This window comes from Oncorhynchus mykiss, chromosome 32, assembly GCF_013265735.2.
Source record: "Oncorhynchus mykiss isolate Arlee chromosome 32, USDA_OmykA_1.1, whole genome shotgun sequence".
NCBI classification, from domain to species: domain Eukaryota; kingdom Metazoa; phylum Chordata; class Actinopteri; order Salmoniformes; family Salmonidae; genus Oncorhynchus; species Oncorhynchus mykiss.
Genome location: NC_050572.1, coordinates 36,914,234 through 36,940,356, shown reverse-complemented (window position 1 = coordinate 36,940,356; position 26,123 = coordinate 36,914,234). Strand labels below are relative to the sequence as shown.

Below are 26,123 nucleotides of genomic sequence, written 5' to 3'. Positions count from 1 at the left end.
TGTCTCTATGTACATAGGCCCTATATGGTATTAGTAATACATGTTTTCTAGATATAGGGGCATCCTCACTAAAAGTGTGTAAAAGCTGAGCCTTCTGTGTAAGAAATATACAAATGTAATCTCCAGTGCATTAAAAGGGTGTTTGGGCAGCTTTAGCAGGATAAGACCTGACCTTGTGTGAGATTAGAAATGCCTCTGATGTGCACTTCAAATGTCTACACACAATATCTGCAAAGCAATTGATTGCAGTGTCAATAATTTCTACAGATGAAGGCATAATTTATCTGCAAATATAGCAAAAGGTACCACAGTGAAGGTGGTCCTTGAGAGAATATAAAATGGTTTTACAAGATTTAAACGCATAGGCATGTTGAATAGTCCTGAGTGTGCAGTCTGGTCATGTCTGCCAAATAGGACTTTAGACTTCATTCCTCACCTCTCCATAAAATATCCCAGGAGATGCGGAGGTGACCCAGGACAACACATGAATGATAAGCATGACGACACAGTCGGTGTGTAATGTTATCAGCTTAAATAGTAACAAATGTTGCATTTTAAAATTGTGATTAAATGGTGCGTGTTGATGACACTAAACCAAGTTACATTTTCACGGGAGAAGTGGAACAGGAGAGACTGGTTCGTATCGACAATTATGGTAGCGTCAGTGCATGGTAGAAATGAATGATCATGATGTCAGCAACCTGTCCACAATAATTCTCATCCCACCTGACACAGAGAAGGGTTGCATTACCATAGGTTATGAGCCCACCAAACATACCTCTCATTGGATTCTGAATCCACAAGATGCCTCCAAGAACGTGAGGTGACTGGCCGAACATCGCAGTTGGAACTGCACACTATGACTTGGCTACAGCTTCTTGCCTTCTTCACCGAATATCACTGGTCTGAACAAAATCCGTTCACGGGTCTAGATGGCATAACTCCTAGTAACTGCTAAACCAGCCTTCACTGTAAATATTCGGTAGAAATAACGCGCCATGTAATTAATGCAAGTAAAAGGGTTTAAAATGTCAAAACAAAGTGATGTTTCCCTACGCATACGGAACACTCACCGGGGGCTTCAGTGTCCTAGTGAACAGGTGCAGACCTCGAGCACAACACGATAACAGCCCACGTCACACATTTAGACTAATTATGCCAATGGTTGCTCAAAATGTATCCCCACCTGCACAGGCTGTATATCATTATTGAAGACAGAAGACCTATTCTGTAGTATTTTCAGCACAGCTCTTTCTAAGCAAAGCTGCATGGGGTTTCAAATACCGACTGACGCCTGCGCAATAATACTGCTCTATATAGCACGTGATGTGAATGGACTTTCCGTCTCCGCAAACACCATTGTGTTATCCATACGGATTGCACTGTAGGAATAGATGACCAGGCCAAAAATGTGAGGAGCGCGGCAACTGCAATACACAGGCTTTCAGAGTTGACCGGTAACTGAATATTGTCTATTATATGGACAAGAGTGACTGCTCTAAAAATGTAAATACATGTCCTCAAAGATGGAAGGCAGGCAGGAGGAACCATTCTAGCTAATGAGAGGGAAGATACGTTTGTGAACAACATACCATTGAGATAGAGGACTCATCTTTGTATCAGTGCCATTTTAGCGTCTGTGACAGCATGGGCAGCGCCATTGAGGCGATCTCCATTTTAAAGTAGTACATTTTCTTCTTCTTCGTTGTCTGATTGCTCTCAACTCATAGGAATCGCCACCCAGTTGACTACTTTAAAATGGTGATGAGTCATCTATCTATCTAAGGGTTTTTGGGTAAATTGCCGAAATAACACGTGCATCCACTTATATGCAACAACCTAAACATTACAAAACATGAATTCGATCAAATAAGCCTCGAATACAAAATTGGCAATTATATTTTTTGTTGACCAAATTCAACACTCATTAAGCTCCGTACAAAAATGTCTTACTTCGTGGGGTTATGTTCGTGGAAAGATTTTGGGTGGAGTAAAACCTCTTGCTTCACCTCTTCCTCTCTAAAGTAGCTATCACCCAGTCTATTTATAAATCTTCTTAAAATGTTATTTGAACCCTAACAACACTGCTTACCATATGCCTAACCCTAACCTTAATTAAAGAACAAAAAGCTCATTTTAGTTTTCATTAATTGTTATGATATAGACCATTTTTACTTTGTGGCTGTGGAAACCTATTTGGTTTTCAGTGGAAAATGAAGCTAGGTTGAATTAGCTGTATCCCTGAAAACCTGATGTATCCGGTTGTTGGCAACTCTTCTAAGCCTTCCTTTCAAGAAAGCAAGAAACCCATCGCTGAGTGAGTTCTATTAACCTGAGCCATGGTGCACCATCTATGGCCCATGACGTGAACGGGCAAAGACAGGGAGGGAGGAGCGACCTTCTCAAATCAAACAGTAATCTGTGCCACTCGGTCAATCTACTTTTAATTGAGATGGCATATAAAGTTTTTTTTAAGCAATCACTTTTGCATGTGAAAAGTAAACACAGAATCATACTCATTACTCCTCATGCTTAATTTAGCCTACTTCACTTTTGTTTTGAGCTGACTTCGCAGTGTGCTTTGAAAGGGGCACCTGGCTCACGCCAGGTAGGCATCCAAGAAGGGTGCAATTGCGACCCGCAATTTGGGGCGTTCCTGCGTCTGCAGGAACCTCTCTTTATATTTCTATTGGTCAATTTTTAAGTTAGGACAAGCAGGAGGCGTGGCACTCTAGTACAGTAGGTGGCTTTCAAGCACAATAACTTTGGATGCCAGCCGCCAATAAACTCCACAGAAGAAAGGACGGGGGCGACAACAGTAGCTAGCTAGACAGCGTCCTTCGCCCCGCCTGTCGGCAGGGTTGGGGAGTAACAGATTACAGGTAAGGGATTACAAAAATATGGTAACTGTAATCTGTTACCATCAAAAATATTGTAATCATATTAGATACTTTTGAAAAAACAACATGATTACTTCGAGGATGACTTTTAAATTCAGAAAGGATGTTTGCGGATAAAAAATAATTGACACTTCTTTGTTTTCTCAATGACATTCAAAGCAGCATTGAAAAAGGCTCAAGTTTAAGTTTGTTCTACCTGAGCGAGTCTGACCACAAGTCAGAGACCACTATGATGACACAAATTGTGTTTGATGGATCGCGGGAAAAGAGCAGGAATAGGCTTTTGTAGGCTACAGTCCAAGCTATGTCTTCTGCTGTCTGCATCCAAAGATTATCCAACTTGGATAATCGCTTGGATGTAAGGATGACAGCAGTGGTGTACAGTCATGGCCAAAAGTTTTGAGAATGACACAAATATAAATTTTCACAAAATCTGCTGCCTCAGTTTATATGATGGCAATTTGCATATATTCCAGAATGTTATGAAGAGTGAACAAATGAATTGCAATTAATTGCAAAGTCCCTCTTTGCCATACAAATTAACTGAATCCCCAGAAAACATGTCCACTGCATTTCAGCCCTGCCACAAAAGGACCAGTTGACATCATGTCAGTGATTCTCTTGTTATCACAGGTGTGAGTGTTGACGAGGACAAGGCTGGAGATCACTCTGTCATGCTGATTGAGTTCGAATAACAGACTGGAGTGGTGCTTGGAATTATTGTTCATCCTCTGTCAACTATGGTTGTGGTGCTTGGAATTATTGTTCTTCCTCTGTCAACTATGGTTACCTGCAAGGAAACGCGTGCCGTCATCATTGCTTTGCACAAAAAGGGCTTCACATGCTGCCAGTAAGATTGCACCTAAATCAACCATTTATCGGATCATCAAGAACTTCAAGGAGAGCGGTTCAATTGTTGTGAAGAAGGCTTCAGGGCGCCCAACAAAGTCCAGCAAGCGCCAGGACTGTCTCCTAAAGTTGATTCAGCTTTGGGATCGGGGCACCACCAGTACAGAGATTGCTCAGGAATGGCAGCAGGCAGGTGTGAGTGTAACTTCACGCACAGTGAGACAAAGACTTTTGGAGGATGACCTGGTGTCAAGAAGGGCAGCAAAAAAGCCACTTCTCTTCAGGAAAACCATCAGGGACAGACAGATTTTCTGCAAAAGGTACAGGGATTGGACTGCTGAGGACTGGGGTAAAGTCATTTTCTCTGATGAATCCCATTTCCGATTGTTTGGGGCATCCAGAATAAAGCTTGTCCGGAGAAGACGAGTTGAGCGCTACCATCAGTCCTGTGTCTTGCCAACAGTAAAGCATCCTGAGACCATGCATGTGTGGGGTTGCTTCTTAGCCAAGGGAGTGGGCTCACTCACAATTTTGCCTAAGAACACAGCCATGAATAAAGAATGGTACCAACATATCCTCAGAGAGAAACTTCTCCCAACCATCCAGGAACAGTTTGGTGACAAAAAATGCCTTTTCCAGCATGATGGAGCACCTTGCCATAAGGCAAAAGTGATAACTAAGTGGCTCGGGGAACAAAACATTGATATTTTGGGTCCATGGCCAGGAAACTCCCCAGACCTTAATCCCATTGAGAACTTGTGGTCAATCCTCAAGAGGCGGGTGGACAAACAAAACCCCACAAATTCTGACTAACTCCCAGCATTGATTATGCAAGAATGGGCTGCCATCAGTCAGGATGTGGCCTAGAAGTTAATTGACAGCATGCCAGGGTGGATTGCAGAGGTCTTGAAAAAGAAGGGTCAACACTGCAAATATTGACTCTTTGCATCAACTTCATGTAATTGTCAAAAGCCTTTGACACTTATGAAATGTGTGTAATTACACTTCAGTATTGCTGACAATAATACCTAAAGACACTGAAGCAGCAAACTATGTGGAAATTAATATTTGTGTCATTCTCTACTTTTGGCCATGACTGTAGTCTACGGAAATATGGATATCATTTATTATTAATATCTACATAGCGCATTGATGTTTTATTTTACCTTTTAACCAAATGTTTATTTTCAATGAAGGCCTAGGAACAGTGAGTTAACTGCCTGTTCAAGTACCTTGTCAGCTTGGGGGTTTGAACTTGCAACCTTCCGGTTACTAGTCCAACGCTCTAACCACTAGGCTACCCTGCCGCTCCTTGTGAATCACACAACACTGCTGCTCTCTCATTTAGCTATTTGTGCATTATGGATTGTGGTTGTTGTGGATGGCTGTTGACAAACCTAAATGTGTAGTTGAAACCAATAATGGTTGAATTCAAGAAGTTTAAGCTGCCGATCAATCGTTGTTTTTGAAACCAATGAACAGCCAGTGAAAAATACACTCTTGCAAAAGCTGCATAACTAAGCTCTGGTGCTGCAGGGTAGCCTAGTGGTTAGAGTGTTGGACTAGTAACCGGAAGGTTGCAAGTTCAAACCCCCGAGCTGACAAGGTACAAATCTGTCGTTCTGCCCCTGAACAGCCAGTTAACCCACTGTTCCTAGGCCGTCATTGAAAATAAGATTTTGTTCTTAACTGACTTGCCAAGTTAAATAAAGGTCCAATTTAAAAAATCCCAGCCTATGGAATAAAAGTGGGGCTTTTATTGCTCAATCTAATTCATGCTGATAAAAAAAATCCATAGGCCCAATGAACACATGTTCATACTCGCACACTTTTGATCAATTTAAAGGAGCTAGATGCTACATCCCTTTTTGGACTTACAGTTGAAGTCAAAAGTTTACATACACCTTAGCCAAATACATTTAAAAACTCAGTTTTTCTCAATTCCTGACATTTAATCCAATAAAAATTCCCTGTCTTAGGTCAGTTAGGATCACCACTTTATTATAAGAATGTGAAATGTCAGAATAATATTAGAAGGATTTATTTCAGCTTTTATTTCTTTCATCACATTCCCAGTGGGTCAGAAGTTTACATGCACTCAATTAGTATTTGGTCGTCGTGTCTTTGGCTATGCCGGATTGTGATATGACATGCTATTCTATAAAATCCTTTCTCTGTAATTAATATTACCTGATTGAGCTAATCATGTAAATGTAATTAACTAGCAAGTCGGGGCACCACAAAATAATATTTATAGAGCTGTTATCTTCTGAATAAACTCTTAAAAACCTAGTAATATTTTACATCAATAGCAGTCAATATTAATCATCACCTTATTTCAGTCTCATCTGAAAGTTGTAAATTCTTGGTTATCTTCGCAAATCCTGGCTAACAAGCTGAATCAGCAATACAACATTGGGTTGAATTATTTATTTACTAAATACCTAACTAATCACACAGAATTACATATACAGAGAATGAATCATACATTGATTGCAAATTATGTCAAAGGAAAACGTCCCTAGCGGACGGAACAGCTGGTTACAGAAAGAACGTGGGTTAGGTTTGAGTGAAAGAGCGGGAAGACTTGAGGAACAAAGGGAGAAGCTATGTCTCTATCGGGCCGTAGGCAGCTATTCTATCGTAAATACAGAATCTTATGCATTCTAAATTACCGCCCATTTGGAAAAGGAAAATACAATAAATATTTACTCTGAGCTGCGCTTCAAATAGGTTGGTGGTAGATGGAAGGCCGTGTTGCCCAACAGAGTCCTTTGTCCTTTGAAGAGTGTCTCTGGTGGTGAACGGGATACATTGTAGTGTCGTCGTTGTGTGGTAGATGGGATAATCTGTCCCACTTTTACAGCGGCCGCTGCTAACTCAACGGCTAGGAGGTATCACTTCTGAGTTCAAAGTTCATACCATTCGCAACCAAAGCTCACACTGAGGTTGGCTTAGTTCTGTAGTTGACAGGTTAGTCCTTTTCAACGAATGGACCATCGTCCTATCATCCTCGGAACAGGAGGTTACATTTTCGTCAAGGGCTTATATAGTGGAGGGAGAGAAGGGTGTGTTTCATAGTTTTATAACCCATGTCTCTTCACAGGGGCGGGCCACTGATTGAGCAGCCCTAACCTTATGAAAACCCAAATCTTGGAAGCTAAAATTACATTTAATCTTTTCACAAATAATTTTATATTTGAACATTTGAATTGCACTACAATTCCATGTGAATCTGATAACTATAATGTGTAGACTTTCCCAGATACATTTCAGGTCGTCCTGTCATCAGTCATAATGTCTCAGATGACAACCGAACTGACATCATATTCATTAAGTACCAACGCATATTTTCAACTGGTTCTATTACTGAAATATGGTTCCTTTCCCTCCACTTGTTTGATGTTCCCAGACTCTCCATGTTTAACAAAGGCTATTCAAGAGCCCCTCTGTGGAGTCAAGAGAGAGGGAAGAGAGAAAGGTATTTATGGGAGGGGGGGGTCATAAACCTTACCCACAGGCCAACGTCTTGACAATAGCATTGCCTTTAAATTGTTTAACTTGAGTCAAACATTTCGGGTAGCCTTCCACAAGCTTCCCACAATAAGTTAGGTGGATTTTGGCCCATTCCTCCTGACAGAGCTGGTGTAACTTAGACAGGTTTGTAGGCCTCCTTGCTCATACACGCTTTTTCAGTTCTGTCCACAACTTTTCTATAGGATTGAGGTCAGGGTTTTGTGATGGCCACTCTAATACCTTGACTTTGTTGTCCTTAAGCCGTTTTGCCACAACTGTGGAAGTATGCTTGGGGTCATTGTCCATTTGGAAGACCCATTTGCGACCAAGCTTTAACTTCCTGACTGATGTCTTGAGATGTTGCTTCAATATCTCCACATAATTTTCCACCCTCATGATGTCATATATTTTGTGAAGTGCACCAGTCCCTCCTGCAGCAAAGCACCGCTACAACATGATGCTGCAACCCCGTGCTTCACGGTAGGGATGGTGTTCTTCGGCTTGCAAGCCTCCCCTTTTTTCCTCCAAATATAACGATGGTCATTATGGCCAAACAGTTCCATTTTTGTTTCATCAGACCAGAGGACATTTCTCTAAAAAGTATGATATTTGTCCCCATGTGCACTTGCAAAACCGTAGTCTGGCTTTTTTGATGGTTTTGGAGCAGTGGCTTCTTCCTTGCTGAGCGACCTTTCATGTTATGTCAATATAGGCCTCGTTCTACTATGGATATAGGTACTTGTGTACCTGTTTCCTCCAGCATCTTCACAAGGTCCTTTGCGGTTGTTCTGGGATTGATTTGCACTTTTCGCACCAAAGTACGTTCATCTCTAGGAGACAGAACGCGTCTCCTTCCTGAGCGGTGTGCCGGCTGCGTGGTCCCATGGTGTTTATACTTGCGTTCTATTGTTTGTACAGATGAACGTGCTACCTTCGGGCATTTGGAAATTGCTCCCAAGGATGAACCAGACTTGTGGAGGTCTACAATTTATTTTCTGAGGTCTTGGCTGATTTCTGTTGATTTTCCCATCATGTCAAGCAAAGAGGCACTGAATTTGAAGGTAGGCCTTGAAATACACCCACAGGTACACCTCCGATTGACTCAAATGATGTCAATTAGCCTATCAGAAGCTTCTAAAGCCATGACATTATTTTCTGGAGTAAAAATTGGCAAAATTAGAAAGTAAACTACAGATACCCCCAAAAACTAGTAGTACATACTTTAAAGTATTTTTACTTAACTACACTTTACACCAATGCAAATGGCATTTATGCAAGCCTACTACACAATTCTAAAGGTCAAACTAATTCAGAACCGCTCAAATGGTATGACTGCAACTCGATTTGAATAAAAGTTTCTGTTGAATGGCATTTATTATTATTATACACTCACTGGACAGTTCATTAGGTACGCCTATCTAGTACTAGGTCGGAACCCCCTTTGCCTCCAGAACAGCCTGAATTATTCGGGGTATTCTACAACGTGTCGGAAACGTTCCGCAGGTCCATGCTCCTGCGATGGCATCACGCAGTTACTGCAGATTGGACGGCGGTGCATTTATGTTGCGAACAGCCCTTCCATCTCATCCCAAAGATGCGCTATAGTGTTGAGTTCTGGGGACTGCGCAGGCCGGTCAAGTAATCTGAACTCACTGTCATGTTCCAGACAATGTTTTTCCACTCCTCAGTTGTCCTGTCTTAGTGATCACATGCCCACTGGAGCCACTTCTTCTTGTTTTTAGCTGATAGGAGTGGAACCCGGTGTGGTCGTCTGCTGCAATAGCCCCATCCATGACAAGGACCGATGAGTTTTGCATTCCGAGATGCCGATCTGCACACCACTGTTGTACTGCGCCGTTATTTGTCTGCTTGTGCCTGTCACAGGTCAGGTTTTCTCCCTTGAGTGTACTACCCGAGGTTGCCACTGGAGAGCACCCTTGGGTTAGTTCTAGTATCCAGGTGACCCTGATTGGGATTATTGGGATCACCTGCTGGATGACTATTTAGGTGATAGACACAGGTGTAACCAATTCTACTTTCAATTTCAAAGCAAAAAGAAAGGCAGATAAATAAATACAAGTCAACCAAAAACTGGATGGTGGTAGACTACCAGGAAAAAATAATAAATAATAACAATAATAAATTGTTTGCCACAAGATGCATCAAGTACTGTAATATTAAGTTCCTGTCTGGAGATAGCCTTTCTTACATAATTTGCTATGAACACAAATGAGGAAAGTCAGGTGGATTCTGCATTCATAAAGAACAAACCTCTACATTTAAATTATTACATTCCTGTAATATTTATTCTATTTGATTTATTTTACCATTTTAAACACAATATAACCCCCCTTTTTGATACAGTACAATGACATTAAAATAATCAAGGATGACACAAAAAAGTTAGTTATTTCAATTATGGTCCGCTTGAAAATACACGAAAACATAATACTTTACCGGTCAAAAATGTAGAACACCTACTCATTCAAGGGTTTTCCTTTATTTGTACCCCCCCCCCACACCTTGTCACAACACAACTGATTGGCTCAAACACATTAAGAAGGAAAGAAATTCCACAAAATTAACTTTTAACAAGGCAAAGTTGTCATGAAGTATATTTGAATATTTTTTGGTTACTACATGATTCCATATGTTTTATTTCATAGTTTTGAGGTCTTCGCTATTATTCTACAGTGTATAAAATAGTTACAAAAATAAAGAAAACCCTTGAATGAGTAGACGTGTCCAAACTTTTGACCAGTAGTGTATACACAGGATTATAACATAAAAACGAAATACATCTCAAATAAATGCCATCAATAGGAAGAAACATACACAAACAGTACATAGTGTATCTGTTACAGGTAGGCCATGCATTTTCAGTAAGCAGAACATTATTTAATGATGATGACATAATCATGACTCCTCATCAACTCAATAGATTTTAGATAATTTAATGAATTGTCCTTTCTCCCAAAAATACAACATGTGAGCAAATTGTTTGATGTCTCGATTAGGAAGAATGTTGTCCAACGTGATAAGAGCATTGATGTGTTGTTAGTAAGAAGTTCACAGATTATGTCTTGTGTCATTTGCGAGGAAATTATGTAATGTTAGGTGAACTCTACTTGTTTTTAGGTTTGGGCCACGGTTATTAAGAGTTTACTCATCGACAAAGTCCCAGGATGTAACTCCCTTCATAAGAATTACATTCAAATGAATAGATTGACAAATAGAAAGTATGGTTATTCAAATAAAAGTGGACAATCCATATCAGAGACCGTAAACTGACACCAAGTTTTGTTGATTAATACAGTATCAAGTGTATTTTAGACTTAGGGATCCGATGAGGTATCAGACATGGAGGTCAAACATGTTCACACGGGCTGCGTTCACACAGGCAACCCCATTCTGATCTTTTTTCCACTAATTGGTCTTTTGACCAATCACATGAGATCTTCTCCCATCAGATCTTTTTCAGAGCTGATCTGATTATTGAAAATAACATCACAATTGGGCTGCCTGTCTAAACGCAGTTCAGCTCTGTCAGGCACACAATACATGGCATCAGAGGGGGCTGGTGGGAGGAGCTATAGGAGTACAGGGTAATTGTAAAGGCTGGAATGGAATAAATGGAATGGAGTCCAACACGTAGTTTCCATGTGTTTGTTACCATTCCATTGATTCCATTCCAGCCATTACAATGACAAGTCCTCCTATAGCTCCTCCCACCAGCCTTCCCTGCATGGTGTGTCTCAGATTTCATGTCTCCTAAATCTCATCAGAGTTGGCGTGTGCTGTGCATCATGAAACTCAATCCCTGTTTAAACTACACAATGTTCCTCAAGTCAAAGAAGCTATTTATTAGGCATATATTAATACATGTTCTAACATGATTCATGAGTTCAGATATAACATAAAGACATAGAAAACTGTTCTTTAAAAGCTAGTAAAAGCTGTAAGCAACAAAATAACATATAATTTTGAGTTAGATACTGATATCAAATCTTCAGTAAACCATAGCAGCAAATTGTCTAAGTTCCTATTGAGAAACATAGCCACATCTATCAGCGCATAATCATTCAATGTTAAAAAGGACTTATGTCTCCTTAGTTCTGTATGGTTCCACCGCAGATGACGTCACACCAACAGGGTGATGATAACACCATCATCCTGCCCTTGCCACAGCATCTCCCCCTTGAACGCCACCTTCCCATGCCTCCTGGCTCTCAGAAGAATCCCCACCACCTTGTCAGAGATGCGTACGTATCTATCAAACAGTTCTCTGAAAGTGACGCGGGTCTTCCCGTCCGGATCTGGGTCATTCATAGTTCTGATCACATAGCACATGTCGGCTATCTCACCGTGGATGTGTTGCTCGGCTCGCCTGGCCCGTTCGGCTGTTTTTGTGCCTTCTTTGGGACGTCCGTAACCCTCCTCGCCCTTGCGGAGGCGTAGGGACATGGAGTATTCATAGTCAAAGTCCTCACTGAAGGGGTTGAGCTTCTGGTTGACGGTGTGCGTCGAGGACCAGTTCTGCCAGCGGCTCTTCAGATCGCCCACGGCACTGTACTTCCTTGAGAGAGCGTTGATCCTGTTGGCGTCATCCAACTCCTTTCTGCCCCTGTGAAGGACAATCACAAAAGATATTTACAAAAAAACAAAAAAACAATCATCAACCATGGCCACATCCATTTCCGCTGTAAAGCTCAGAACGGGTTTTGCACTATACCGTTTTATTTGAGCAGAAATGTGCTGTATAGAAATCATATACCGCATGTGTGTTAGCATTATCCTTGACATATTTGGGGGCAATGTTCAATGACGGGCCGTCACGCACCATCACTTGTACACGAAGAAAGAACATTGAACTCACACTGAGATGGAGGGTATTTTGACCCTCACCCATGACTCAATTTTCCCTTTCGGTGAGACGCTGTCATTGTCCCTCTGCTTGGCCTCCCTGGATGACTCAGTGCTATCTGTCTTTACAGGTTTAGAGGTGTCTGTCTGTCCAGGTTTAGAGCTGTCTGTCTGTCCAGGTTTAGAGCTGTCTGTCTGTCCAGCTTCAGTGCTGTTTGTCTGTCCAGCTTCAGTGCTGTCTATCTGTCCAGGGTTACCTTGGCCGCTCTCCGCCTCAAGGGCCCTTTCCTCTGCCTCAGAGTACCGACTATCCTCTGTGTCCACGCTGCAGGTGCGCCCATCTCCAAATTCTCCCTCTGACGGTACATTCCGCTCCTTCTCCTTCCAGCTGCAGGTCAGCTCCAACGCATTGGAGCACTTTCTGCGGAGTGATGGCGACCCTCTCTTGCTCAGCATCCTGTCTATCTCCTCCCCTGGTGGTGGAGCCTCCTTACAGATCTGCTCGGTCAGAAATGTATTGCCCACACTCCTCTCCTGAATGCCGCTGGTCACAGTCTTCACCACCTGCTTGGTCTTGATCCGGGACTCCCCTTGAAGCACTAGCAGAGTCTTCCTTTTACCCACCAATTGGGAAGGAGGAGAACTGCCTTGGGACTCCTGCTGGTCAGCTGAAGGATTGTTCTGATCGGCAGGTATGTTGGTGCCAGTGGTGAGATCCTGACCGGGGCAAACCTTCTCCCAAGTTCCTAATTTAGTGGTGCTTGGCGTCTTTGGTGGTTCGTCTCAAAGCTCTCTGAGGGCGTCAGGAGCCCAGGCGAAAGGCTCCTTGGCCTGCTTGTCGTTGACCTCGGACACCCAGTGTTGCCAGCTGTATGTCAGGGTGGACACCATGCAGATGGTGCGCAGCTTCTTGATGTTCTTGTTGGTGGAAGACTTCCTCTGGCCAGCCTGTGCAGTCAGTGTCAGGTTACGCTTAAAAAAAAAAAAAAAATCTACTAATCTTGCTTATGTTCATGAAGCTTCACTCTCTTTCTCTGTGGGACTGTCTCTCTGACCCCAATTGCCTGCCCTGTTGCCTTCTACCCTTACTCTGGCTTAAAATGGGAGGTGTGAACTCTACATGACGTTGGAAAGTATTTGAGACAACCCCGCCTCCCCGCTGATCGTCTTTCCCTGACACTTGCCAACCTAGAGGGATTGGTGTGCTCACATTTCCTCACAGACCATGGGCCATATCTGGAGGTAAACAGGGCAACAGAGCAAAGGTGCGCTGAGCTCTTAAAAGACCGGCGCAAGCGTGTATCTAACTGCCCAGACAACTGCAAAGACTAGCTGATCTTTGTTTGATGTGAGGAATACATGGGGATGCATCACTGCCTGCTCTCACGACTTGCACTATGTTCTCAAGGAAACCATGCTTGTGTTCTGCTCCCAGACCGTAATCTACGCCGTGTTCATGAGCATTTTCCAATTTGACATGACAACCGCAAAGTCCATACAGTTACTGTATATGGAGGCCCAAGAATATCCTTTTGTACATGATATTGCAAAAATAACATACCATCAGTATATTACACAGTGAGAGCAAACATGAATGAGATCCACATTTGCATTTTCAATGATGGTACTACTTACAAATGTCACTACATGACACTGGTGGTGATTGCTAATCACTACTCCAAAGCCAAACTGCCTGTACAGTATATCATATGACAGATGACAATGCAGCAGCTGCTGTCTAGAAAAGTGCTATCAAAATACTGCCAGTGGTTCAGATGACCTTGTAGACGATAATGAGCAAATCCCATAGAAGCAATCCTGTTTAACGGTCACAATCCAGTTGGGGTGGCCTGTCTGGCCGCATGTGTCACCAATATTTGTGTTGGCGAAGGCATGACATGTAATGTATTCAAAATCACAATGACTTTTGCAGGAAAAGGGAATCTAAGAAAGGGGACATTAGCGCTCAAGAACAAGACTGCATCTAAAATGAGGGGGGCTGATAGAAGGAAAAAAAACCTTATAAACACTCCCTGTAATTCAGAAACCTGACAACTAAAATAAATGAGGGCAAGTCACAAAAACTGGTTGAATCAACGTGGTTTCCACGTCATTTCAATAAAATAAAACAATCTATGTGATGACGTTGAATCAACGTGTAAAACTGATTAGACTGGCAAAAAGTCATCAACGTCAGGGAATTTAGTCTTTTTTTCACCCAACGTTTAACCTAAAAAAAAAAAACGAATGACATGGGAAATTCCTGTTAGTTGACAACTCAACCAAATGTAAATCAAAACTAGACGTTGAAATGACATCGGTGCCCAGTGGACAATCAATCAAGTCAAGCTCAGGCTCAAAACGGGTCAGAGACAGACAGAAAGACAGTGAGGGTTGGTGCGATACAGAAAAATACAATTGGATTCGACAGCATCGGTAAAAGAGATCCCCTAGCAGAAACACACACGAGAACGTTAGCTTACAGCACAGCTCAAATTCTGCTCTAGCTTGCACGTTTGCTGCCAGCGCCAGGTTCTATTTCCATAAGCATAAACACTTACTGCATTGTCACCAGAACAGATAGATTGATGATATATATCCACACCGTGCATGCCATGCAAATATACTGTGTGGAGTGTGCTTAGGCAAGAAGCTGAGAGCAGCTACACCTGCACTGGCAGTTTGTTGTGTGTCACAGGGACCAGAGGGGGTGTCAAAGACCGGAGGAGACATTTGACCCAAGGACCAAAGGCACACAGACTCTAACCAGGAAAGAATGTGATACCTGTAGATGACGAGGAGCTACTGCTTACGCATGTAGGGTTTAGTCTTGCAATGCACCTGGTAGAGAGATCAAAGTTTAGAAACAGGGAGGGTCGGGGGAGCACTGCCTCTGGCATTGCACCCAGTGCTTCAAGACTCTACATTTCATGTTAGAAAATGGGCATGTGTGTTTTAGATGTATACATGTGTATGACAGCTCTCTAGACGTAACCTAATGTGAAGGTGTACATGTGTGGATGTTTATGTTAATCTGGGTGTGTGTGTTAGTCTTGATATTTGTATGGGTCAATGAGAGGAAAGGGACATATTAATAGAATCTGTCCGAAGCATACACAGGCCAGCAAGCTGGCGAGAAGCAGCTGTTGGCAGTCAGTCACACGGTGTGGAAGTGTGTCAGTGAGCATGAACAGAGGGCTCCTGTATACCTCTTCAGGTCATTCCGAATACCAGATAACCTCATAAGCAGGTTAGAGTGCCACCTTATGGACAAATATGTGGATTACCTCTCAATTGCATTTATGGGGATGTCACATTGTTCATTTTTGAAGAGGATTTCTAAATATAATTCATATTCAAATCACATGAAATCATGATAATTTTATTTTTGCTATAAAAAAATCTGTAAAATTATAAGAATTTAGCAGTGTGATATTTTTGGGCGGTTATTGGTACTTTAGGCCTGGGTCTTGTTTTAGGGAAATGCCTATAGAAAATATATCTGGGTACTCAGATTAAGTTGTAGATAGAAGTCTGTGAAAGTTTAGCAAATGTCATTGTAAAGTCTACACCTTAAAGAACCCATATCAAGACAGTTTAGAGTTTTGAATTCAATTATATTTTTGGAAAAATTGATTGTTTGTCTAAAACATACATCTCATTACAGTTTTTCTCAATTTTTAAAACACTAAAAGCCATTGGCTGAACAAAGTTCTCAGTTGCCTGGACTCATTTAGCGAATTATGCAGTCTGTTGTCAATACCTTAAACCATTTCACATGGTAAAACACAATTTGCAGATCTCACTCTCATTCTTAAAACAAATTCTGCACTCTAATGCACATGTCATCCATACTGGTAAACACAAGTGGCAACAATCAAATACAAATAGAGAACACATGTCATTGATTGAACACAACCACTCAAAATTGATTTAACCTGTTTCAAATGATGCGACACAACCAATATAAGCCAGTTCAGAGAGCAAACAAGTTGTTGAAGGTGGGAAGGAGAAAGTCTGAGAATGGATAGAAGAAACAATGTGAGAGGACGAGGATGAGTGCGTATGCGGGGTGGGCGACGAGGAGAAAGAGGAGGAGGAGGGAAAGAAAGAGGAAGAGGAGGACGAAGAGGAAGAGGAAGACAAAGAGTGGAAATATCTGATGAAATTCGAGCCACAGTTATAGACCATGTTCTTGTCCATGGACTGACAATGAGGGAAGCAGGACTTAGAGTGCAACCCAATTTGAGCCGATTTTCTGTGTCCACCATAGTGAGGACATTCAGAGAAGAGAACAGGTACAGTATACTACTGTATTTTTGTAATTGCAAATTTACTGTACTACACTATATGCAGCTGTTTCAATAGACATTTGTAAAGTTAATCACTGTATGTATTGTACTGCAGGAATATGTTTTGTAACTGCACAACTACTTTTTGTAGAATTGCAAGGCTGCCACATGCAGGTGGAAGGACAGCTATATTCACTCGGGAGCAAGAGGCCGTTATAGTTAGCATGGTCCTTCAAGATAATGCAATACGACTCAGAGAAATCCAGGAACGAGTGATACAAGACAACACACACTTCCAGGGAATCGACAGTGTGAGCATTTCCACAATTGACCGTGTCCTCCATCGTAACGGGATGCGAATGAAACAAGTATACAGAGTACCTTTTGAGAGCAACTCACCAAGGGTGAAAGAACTGCGAGCTCAGTATGTGCAAGTAAGTGTACATTCAGAAACATTTACTGTAATCCAGATTGTCTACAGTACTAAAACATACTATGTGAATGACATTACTCTTCAGTACATACAATGTATGTGAATCAGAAGCCTAATTGTACTCTACAGTATAGCACTGTCTTTGTACGACTTGCAAAATCCTACATACAGTATATTGTATTTCTACACAGATCATATTTGACTTGGGATCCTTGGACAGACCCCATGAGTTCATCTTTGTCGATGAAGCAGCCTTCAATCTAACAAAGAGGAGAAGGAGAGGCCGAAACATGATTGGACAGCGGGCCATTGTTGAAGTCCCTGGTCAACGAGGTGGCAATGTCACAATCTGTGCTGCTATCAGCAACCATGGTGTTCTACATCACCATGTTACACTCGGGCCATATAACACCCAGCACCTTCTAAGATTTATTGCCAATCTAAGAGAGATTTTATTTGAGCAGCAGGTTCAAGAGCAGCAGGGTCAAGAGCTAAATGAGAATCCCATTCCCACCTATGTGATAGTGTGGGACAATGTCAGTTTCCACCGAGCTGCTCAGGTAAGGGAATGGTTTAACATCAATGGCCAGTTTATGAACTTGTACCTCTCTCCATACTCGCCTTTCCTGAATCCGATTGAGGAGCTTTTATCCTCTTGGAGATGGAAAGTGTATGATAGACAACCCTACATCAGAGTAAATCTGCTGCAAGCCATGGATTTAGCCTGTGGTGATATAGGTGAGGAATCATGTCAGGGCTGGATACGGCACACAAGAGGCTTCTTCCCCTGTTGCCTCAGGAGGGACAATATCGCTTGTGATGTCGACAAAGTGCTCTGGCCTGACCCAGCCCAAAGACAAGAAGAAGCACATTGATCACATGTTTACTCCTTTGATTTTTGTCCCTTTCAGTATTGTATACTGTAGTACAGTGCATTGTAGGCTGTATACTGTACAATGGACTAATTGTATGGCCCTGAACATTGTGCTTTCCATTTATTAACAGTACTGACTGCTCAATAGATTTTGACTGGTTGCAGGTTCATATCAACAAAGAACAAGAATTACAGTATCACAGAGACAAAGGACAAGTTTGTGAGATGCAGGGTACAGCACTGTAAAAATAGGGGTACAAAGAGGAGGAAGAACAAAAAACAAAATTGCAAAGCGCAAAGCAGAGTAGTAATTTCTGATCAATTTTGAGCTACTATGATAGAACATGCTTTCGTTCATCAAAAGACAATGACGGAAAAATATTTTTTTAGATTAATAATGTACTTCTCCCTGAGAATTGTATGTTTTGAACAATGTGTTTCCTATTTTTCGGTGTATTGTTTACTGACTGCTTGAGAGTGTTTATCATTTTGATCACTTTGTTTATGATTTGAGAGCAGTGTTTGATTTTGAACACAGGTAAAACAGTTTCGAGGCGAATGCTTCATTTTGCGAGAGGAGTCAGAGGTTATGTAGATAGTGCTTGAAGATGAGGTTTTGTGTTGAATGTTTTCAGGGAATGGAGCAAGGTTTCAGAAATGGTGTTTTAGCAATTGAGGAAAAACTGTAAAGAAAATCATCCAACAGTATTTCTGCTGACATCTAGTGACAAAAGTAGGAACTTCACCTGGTCAAGGTATTGTTGCAAATACACGTTCACCAACTATATTCATCACACCAGAACTGCAGAGCAGCAGTTGTTGAGAACGGTGAGCTCAGTAAAACACCAGCAGAGGTCCCCACAAGGTCAGTGTTGAGTCTGTAAAGCTCTGTAGTGCTAGAGAAAGATGCTGGAGAAAAATGTTCTGTCTCCAGTGGTCAAATAACCTACAGGGGATTGAGTGGGTGAGTGAGTCAGAGATGGAAAAATTAGGTATATGGTTTATGAGGAGTTAGAGAAACAGACAGAAAGACAGAGAAAGGCATGTTGAACTAGAGCTGTTGTTACCTAGCCTGATCCACCATCCTGATTTCTCGCAAGCTTACATTGTTTCAGGATGGTGGATCAGGCTAGTGGTTACCATGTACTCAGACCGGACACAACCCTTCATGCTGCTTGTGCTGTATATCACAGACTAATAAATATCACCTCGCCCACTGCTGCCCCAGCTTGCCATCCATCAGCGTGTGGTAGCCCATACCCAGAGTGGACCAGGCAAATCAGATGGTTTTCATTCTGGCTCCGCTCATAAACTGATTAATCACATTCGCTATTCAAAGAGATGGTTGCTTCAGTTGGAATTCCAGGTGTAAACACTACACATTTCTTTTTGAAAGTCCATTCCGGTCTGGTCTTTTAGGCCACCTGGACTGGTGGTTCAGACACTGCATCCAGGCCAGAGGGAAGGGCCAGAACAGTGAGCGCGCCTGCGTTTCCTAGTGTGTATCAAAAGGATTGCTGCTAGTCCTCTGTCTTCTTTGCCTTTTATTCTTTAGAGTCGGCAGCTCTTCAGCGGGTTTTGTTTTGGTTGACCATCGAGATTAACTGTGCAGGATTAGGATCGAAGGTGGTGGAGAAGCGACCTCTCGGGCACTCTGTGACCCCGGCGGGTGATGCTGATTCGTGGGGTGCCCTTAGTGGGCTGAGTATGCAGAATAAAATGTTCTGTTCTAATCTGCCTGTGATTAACATGCCTTATTAACTAAGAGCACTGGTAAAAGATAGATGCTTTTAGCCATGATATTTTGATTGCCTCGGAATCTTGTATGCTGTCCTTAGGATTGGAACAAAGTGGAACAAAGCCAAAATCATAGGATATTAACAGTATTTATTTCTCTTGGACGGTACTTTTTTTCTGCTCAGAATTTGATGAAAGAGGTGTCGTTTCCAATGCAGACTGCAACACCAACAGCGGTCAAACATTTGCGGTTGACAAAGTGTCTTTGTAAGTAAACTTGACAAGTACAGACATCCATTTCTCCTCTTTTCTCCGACACAACCACAACAACATCTTCTCCTATCTCGTCAGTGACTCCGAAGACAGAGCCAGTCAGCTCTACGCATCTGCCTTAGCCCAGAGACGTAAACTGAGTCAGCCAGTCCCTTTAAAAAAAAAAAAACACTGTAATTCACTAATACTTCCCGAAGTCGAAGGCGAAGTGTGTTGTTAATTCTGTTTGGCCGTCTCAAACAGCCCTCATAAATAGACGGACGGGACGTTAAATTGGCTGTAAGTGCAGGCCTGTGGTCAGCTTGTGCCATCCAGATAGAGGAGGACATCACATCGTCTCCTGCACGGAGACTGACAGGATGAATGACTGGGCTTGTGTAGCCATATGATCTCATTAAGGGTCCAGAGCAGAGCTAAGGCGACTTCATTTTGAATTTATTGGACATGTTTTAGAGGAGATGAATAAAGAAAAGGAGCAAGAATAAATAAAGTTTAAAGAAACATGCGGGTTCAGTGTTTTTGAGAGGCTAGCTGATGTTAGGAGGGCCTTCCTTCTCAGTATGTAGCCTAGCGGCTATAAAAACATGATAGCATTTAGCCATAATTAGTATTGTATCCTGTGCTGTGCATTTGTATTTTATGTAACCTTTGTTTATACAGGTTTTTCTCATTGAGATAAAAATCTATTTTTCAAGAGAGACCTGGCCTAAGCATCGGCTTCAGTTATTGCAAATTCCCTGATATACTTGATACTCTAGGGGCAGCAGGTAGCCTGGAGATTAAGAGCGTTTGGGCCAGTAACCAAAAGGTTCCTGATTCAAATGACTGAACCGGCAAGGTAGAAAAATCTGCCGTTCTGCCCTTGAGCAAGGAGTTAACCCACAACAACTGCTCCCGGGCGCTGATTAAGACAGCCCCCCGCACCTCTCTGATTCAGAGGGTTTGTGTTAAATGCGGAAGACACATTTTGGTTGAATGGATTCAGTTGTGCAACTGACTAGGTATCCCTCTTTCCCTAGATATACAGTGCCTTCGGAAAGTATTCAGAATCCTTTACTTTTTCCACATTTTGTTAGGTGTCACGAATACCACCGAAGGTGGCCCCCCTTCCTGCTCGGGTGGCGCTCGGCGCTCGTCGTCGCCGGTCTATTAGCTGCCACCGATCCCTTTTTCCTTTTCGTTTGTTTTTGTCTAATTGTTTTCACCTGTTTCTTGTTGGGGTTTTGGGATGGGTGTTATTTAAGTTCGTTTTGCCCGCTGGTGTTTGTGCGGGCTTGTTGGTTGTTACGTTTGGTGATGTATCGTGTTTTGGTTTTGGGTTTTCGCTGTCCAGTGTGTGTCTAGGTTTTGGGTTGGTTTAGCGCCAGTTTTTTTGGGCATTCACCCATGTTTTGGACCTGTTACCATTTGAAGGACATTAAAGCGTTTTCCCCTTCATTTTGCTCTCTGCATCTGACTCCTCACTCATTTCACTCACCCGTCATTACATTAGGTTACAGCTTTATTATTTTTTCCCCCCTCATCAAACTACACACAATACCCCATAATACCCCATAATGACAAAGCAGCCTTGAGTCTTCTTGGGTATGAAGCTACAAACTTGGCATATCTTTATTTGGGGAGTTTCTTCCATTCTTCTCTGCAGATCCTCTCGAGTTCTGTCAGATTGGATGGGGAACATTGCTGCATGGCTATTTTCAGGTCTTTCCAGAAATGTTTGATCAGGTTCAAGTCCGGGCTCTGGCTGGGCCACTCAAGGACATTCAGAGACTTATCCCGAAGCCATTCCTGCGTTGTCTTGGCTGTGTGCTTAGGGTCGTTGTCCTGTTGGAAGGTGAACCTTCACCCCAGTCTGAGGTGCTGAGCGCTCTGGAGCAGGTTTTCATCAAGGATCTCGCTGTACTTTGCTCAATTCATCTTTGCCTCGATCCTGACTAGTCTCCTAGTTCCTGCCGCTGAAAAACATCCCCACAGCATGATGCTGCCACAACCATTCTTCACCGTAGGGATGGTGCCAGGTTTCCTCCATACGTTACGGTTGGCATTCAGGCCAAAGAGTTCCATCATGGTTTCATCAGACCAGAGAATCTTGTTTCTCGTGGTCTGAGAGTCTTTAGGTGCCTTTTGGCAAACTCCAAGCAGGCTGTCATGTGCCTTTTACTGAGGAGTGGCTTCCGTTTGGCCACTCTACCATAAAATCCTGATTGGTGGAGTGCTGCAGAAATGGTTATCCTTCTGGAAGGTTCTCCCATCTCCACAGAGGAACCATTGGGTTCTTGGTCACCTCCCTGACCAAGACCCTTCTCCCCCGATTTCTCAATTTGGCCGGGTGGCCAGCTCTAGGAAGATTCTTGGTGGTTCCAAACTTTTTCCATTTAAGAATGATGGAGGCCACTGAGTTATTGGGGACCTCCAATGCTGCAGACATTTTTGGGTTATTTTCCCCAGATTTGTGCCTCGACACAATCCTGTCTCGGAGCTCTGTGGACAATTCCTTCGACCTCCTGGCGTGATTTTTGCTCTGACATGTGCTGTCAACTGTGGGACCTTATATAGACAGGTGTGTGCCTTTCAAATCATGTCCAATCAATTGAATTTAGCACAGTTGGACTCCAATCAAGCTGCAGAAACATTTCAAGGCTGATCAATGGAAACAGGATGCACCTGAGCTCAATATCGAGTCACATAGCAAAGGGTCTGAATACTTATGTAAATAAGGGATTTCTGTTTCCCATGCTTGTTCAATGAACCATCAACAATTAATGAACATGCACCTGTGGAACAGTCGTTAAGACACTAACAGCTTACAGACGGTAGGTAATTAAGGTCACAGTCATGAATACTTAGGACACTAAAGAGGACTTTCTACTGACTTTGAAAAACACCAAAAGAAAGATGCCCAGGGTCCCTGCTCATCTGTGTGAACGTGCCTTAGGCATGCTGCAAGGATGCATGAGGACTGCAGATGTGGCCAGGGCAATAAATTGCAATGTCTGTACTGTGAGATGCCTAAGACAGCACTACAGGGAGACAGGATGGACAACTGATTGTCCTCGCAGTGGCAGACCACATGTAGCAACACCTGCACAGGATTGGTACAATTGAATATCACACCAGCGGGACAGGTACAGGATGGCAACAACAACTGCCCGAGCTACACCAGGAATGCACAATCCCTCCATCAGTGCTCAGACTGTCCACAATAGGCTGAGAGAGGCTGGACTGAGGGCTTGTAGGCCTGTTGTAAAGGCAGGTCCACACCAGACATCACCGGCAACAACGCCTATGGGCACAAACCCACCGTCGTTGGTCCAGACAGGACTGGCAATCTTTTCACTGAGTGGCGGTTTTGTCTGGGAACTTGCAGGTTGAAGAGTGGGGTAACATCTCACAGCAAGAACTAGCAAATCTGGTGCAGTCCATGAGGAAGAGGTGCACTGCAGTACTTAATGCAGCTGGTGGCCACACCAGATACTGACGGTTACTTTTCATTTTGAACCCCCCTTTGTTCTGGGACACGTTATTCCATTTCTGTTGGTCACATGTCTGTGGAACTTGTTCAGTTTTTTGTCTCAGTTTTTGAATCTTGTTATGTTCATATATTATGTTCATAGTTATGTTCAAATATTTACACATTAAGTTTGCTGAAAATAAACGCAGTTGACAGTGAGAGGACGTTTCTTTTTTTGCTGAGTTTAGTTAGATCATGGCTAGCCCTACTCTGCAGTAAGTAACTTAGCTAGCTATAATTTCTTACACCTTTACGATAGCAAACAGGCTATCTGCAAAATGTGGTAATCTTTTCAATAATGTTAACAGATTGATAATAACAATTGTTCGTTTTGAGTTCAAGCACGAAAATCTAACTGAGTTAAGGGATTTCAAATGGCCAAATGTTAACTTGCTGAACACTGACAGCTGTAGCCTACTAGTTACCCCACATTCGCTAAACATTTGTATACTGTGACTTACGACACTGCACTGTATATGTGTGTATTACTAGCACAGATAAACATAATGTTAGGCTAAATTGGGAACCGATCTCTCTTATCTGATTAACTGTCTCAATGTAGTCAAAGGTCTAAAGTTAACTTACACTTTCGTAAAAGTTGTTCAGGATACCCAAACCCGCTGCTAAACCTTAAAACTTACTTCAAATATGATGCTTTCACCAATTGCGAAAAGAGCTCGTGGAGCTGTGGAAATATTCTCTCTTCTTCTGTGTGTTCTTCTTATTCTTATTATTCTGTGTCTCGCAACCAACGTTAATATTCTCTCTTCCTCGTCCTCGATTTGAAAAAATGCGCCACCGAACGTCAAAATAAATGCTTCTTTCAACAAGAGGTGAAATGAGATGTCAATCAGCATCAAACTGCCCTCTGGCTCCGCCCCTGCCCACAAGTGTTTCTGTGTGTGTAGGGTGTGTATCTTACCTGAGGATGTAGAGGAGCGGATGTGGCTCAGTAGACTGACCAGCATGTACTTGGATCCACCCTGAAAACAACAACAGAAATACAGCTATACACATACATACACAACACATTTACTCATTAAACACAATATTTTAGAAAAATTCAGACTTATTTCTCTGAAACTTGCACTATGACATTTTCCTGATTATTCTTTAATTATTCTATGGATCTTGTCCTCCATCTTGATTAAGGTTTACCTAGTTGAACCGCTTCAAGTGGAGGACCAGGACCCTGCAACACACAGAGGTGGAGAGAGAGCGGGACAGAGCAGAGAAGGTTAAAGAGAAGGAGAGAGAAGCCACCTCAGCTGTGACTACAATGCCAGGACAACTGTAAAGTAAAGTGGAACATTTTGGAGATGAACAACTTCATAGCTGAGTATTTTGACAATAAACAATATCAAATCGAGTGTATTGTACATGCAGACAGGTACTGTATCTCAAGATGACAGACAACAGTGCAGAGCTCACTCACTGTTAATGGGACTGTAAAGACCAGCGCTGACCAGAAGCCTTCCCCCCACAGTCACACCTAAACTACAGCTCTTCCTCCTACAGCAGAGGAGGTAGGTAGAGATGAAACACGAATCTGACACATTTCACATTACACTGTAAATGACCAAATGGAAGCGCAATTCTTTCGAAAACAATGTCATTAAGGGTTGGCCCAAACTATCAAAATAGATTAAGCACTAGACATAACCTGTATCCTACTATCTTAACACTATTTAATGTATTGGAGTGCCACTGATTTCTTTGGTAGAGCTGGAGGCTGGCTTTCACTGAGCCACCAGGCACCACTTCCGTAGACAGCTGGGTGTCGTCTGCTTTCCACAGCCTGAATACAAAAAACAGGAGAAACACACAGTTACAGACACATAGAGACCAAAACAAGAGATCTACAGTGCATATGCGTTAGTGTGTTTATGTGCATTTTGTCCCCTCTGTTTGTGAGTGTAGATTTAACCTGCTGCAGATCCTGGTGCTGAGCATTTGGAACCCGAAGTGGGTCTCCACCGGGCAGGTGTAGGTCCCATCCATCGCTGCCACCACCGTCTGCAGAACCGGGGCTAGAGATGCCATCTGAGCCAGCAAGGTGCTCATGAACTCGTGGGTGTCCTAGACATTTACATTTTGGTCATTTAGCATACATTCAGCTAAGGTAGGGCGGGGCAATATGGCCAAAATATCATATCATATCTTTATTATAATTTATTTTTAACTAGGCAAGTCAATTTCATTGTATTTAAAAAAAAAAGAAAAACATTGACGGTATGACGGTATCTGATGTTTTTAAATAATAAAAATGAGAAATTTGCTTTATTGAGTAGAGAGTGACCCTAGGGTGGCAACACATACATTCTATGTGATTTCAATGGGTCTTTCTCCATTGTGATTGTTCTATACTGTTCAATTAAACTTGAACCGAAAATGTATTTCTGCATTCATCAATTTCTGCATTTTCTGCACTCATTTGAGTTCCTTTCCGCACTGCTACATAGGCTGCACGACATGGGAAAACAAATTGAGGCCTTGCTTTTTACCAAATGTTGCAATTGCAATTTCACTGTTTTGGAATCATGGAAACATAATGATTATTATAATTCTATAGTTAGAATATAATAGTGGGCAATTTGAATACAGTGTTGTTTGACATGACAAGGAATGAAAATGCCCGGCAGAAGTTATTGTAACAGGGTAGGAACCAAAGTGTTGGTCAGTGTTTTTTAGGGAACTTAGCTACTTCATGTAGCAAACATATTCATGCTTCGAGTAATCATTTTTGATTTCGAAGATACTGCTGCACAAACAGCATGCTGATTTAGGCCTACACCATCACTGGTATCAGGCTGTATAGCTAGCAATGTCTGCTCTGACTTAATACATTTAGCTAGCTAGCTAACTAGCAATTAGC

At 42.4% G+C, this 26,123-nt stretch overlaps 2 protein-coding genes across 4 annotated transcripts in view; both read right to left on the bottom strand.

Annotated features, from left to right (window-relative positions):
- The window catches only part of LOC110488401 (sterile alpha motif domain-containing protein 12-like), a 130,036-nt gene extending 128,747 nt beyond the window's left edge, over nt 1-1,289 (bottom strand). For all 3 annotated transcript variants that reach the window (XM_036971040.1, XM_036971038.1, XM_036971039.1), the window contains exons 1-2: nt 1,074-1,289; nt 779-969 (exon numbers count right to left, since the gene is read on the bottom strand). In XM_036971040.1, coding sequence (XP_036826935.1) covers nt 779-839 — 61 coding nt within the window. In that variant the 5' untranslated portion in view covers nt 840-969; nt 1,074-1,289. The remainder of the gene's footprint in view (nt 1-778; nt 970-1,073) is intronic.
- Nucleotides 1,290-9,539: 8,250 nt separating this feature from the next.
- LOC110487625 (actin-binding Rho-activating protein) lies at nt 9,540-25,312 on the bottom strand. Its single transcript, XM_036971009.1, has 5 exons — nt 25,176-25,312; nt 24,992-25,046; nt 24,171-24,231; nt 12,142-12,910; nt 9,540-11,889 (listed from the first exon to the last, which is right to left on the bottom strand). The coding sequence occupies exons 1-5, from the start codon at nt 25,310-25,312 to the stop codon at nt 11,406-11,408; spliced, it is 1,506 nt and encodes a 501-aa protein (XP_036826904.1). The 3' UTR covers nt 9,540-11,405.
- Nucleotides 25,313-26,123: the final 811 nt, after the last annotated feature.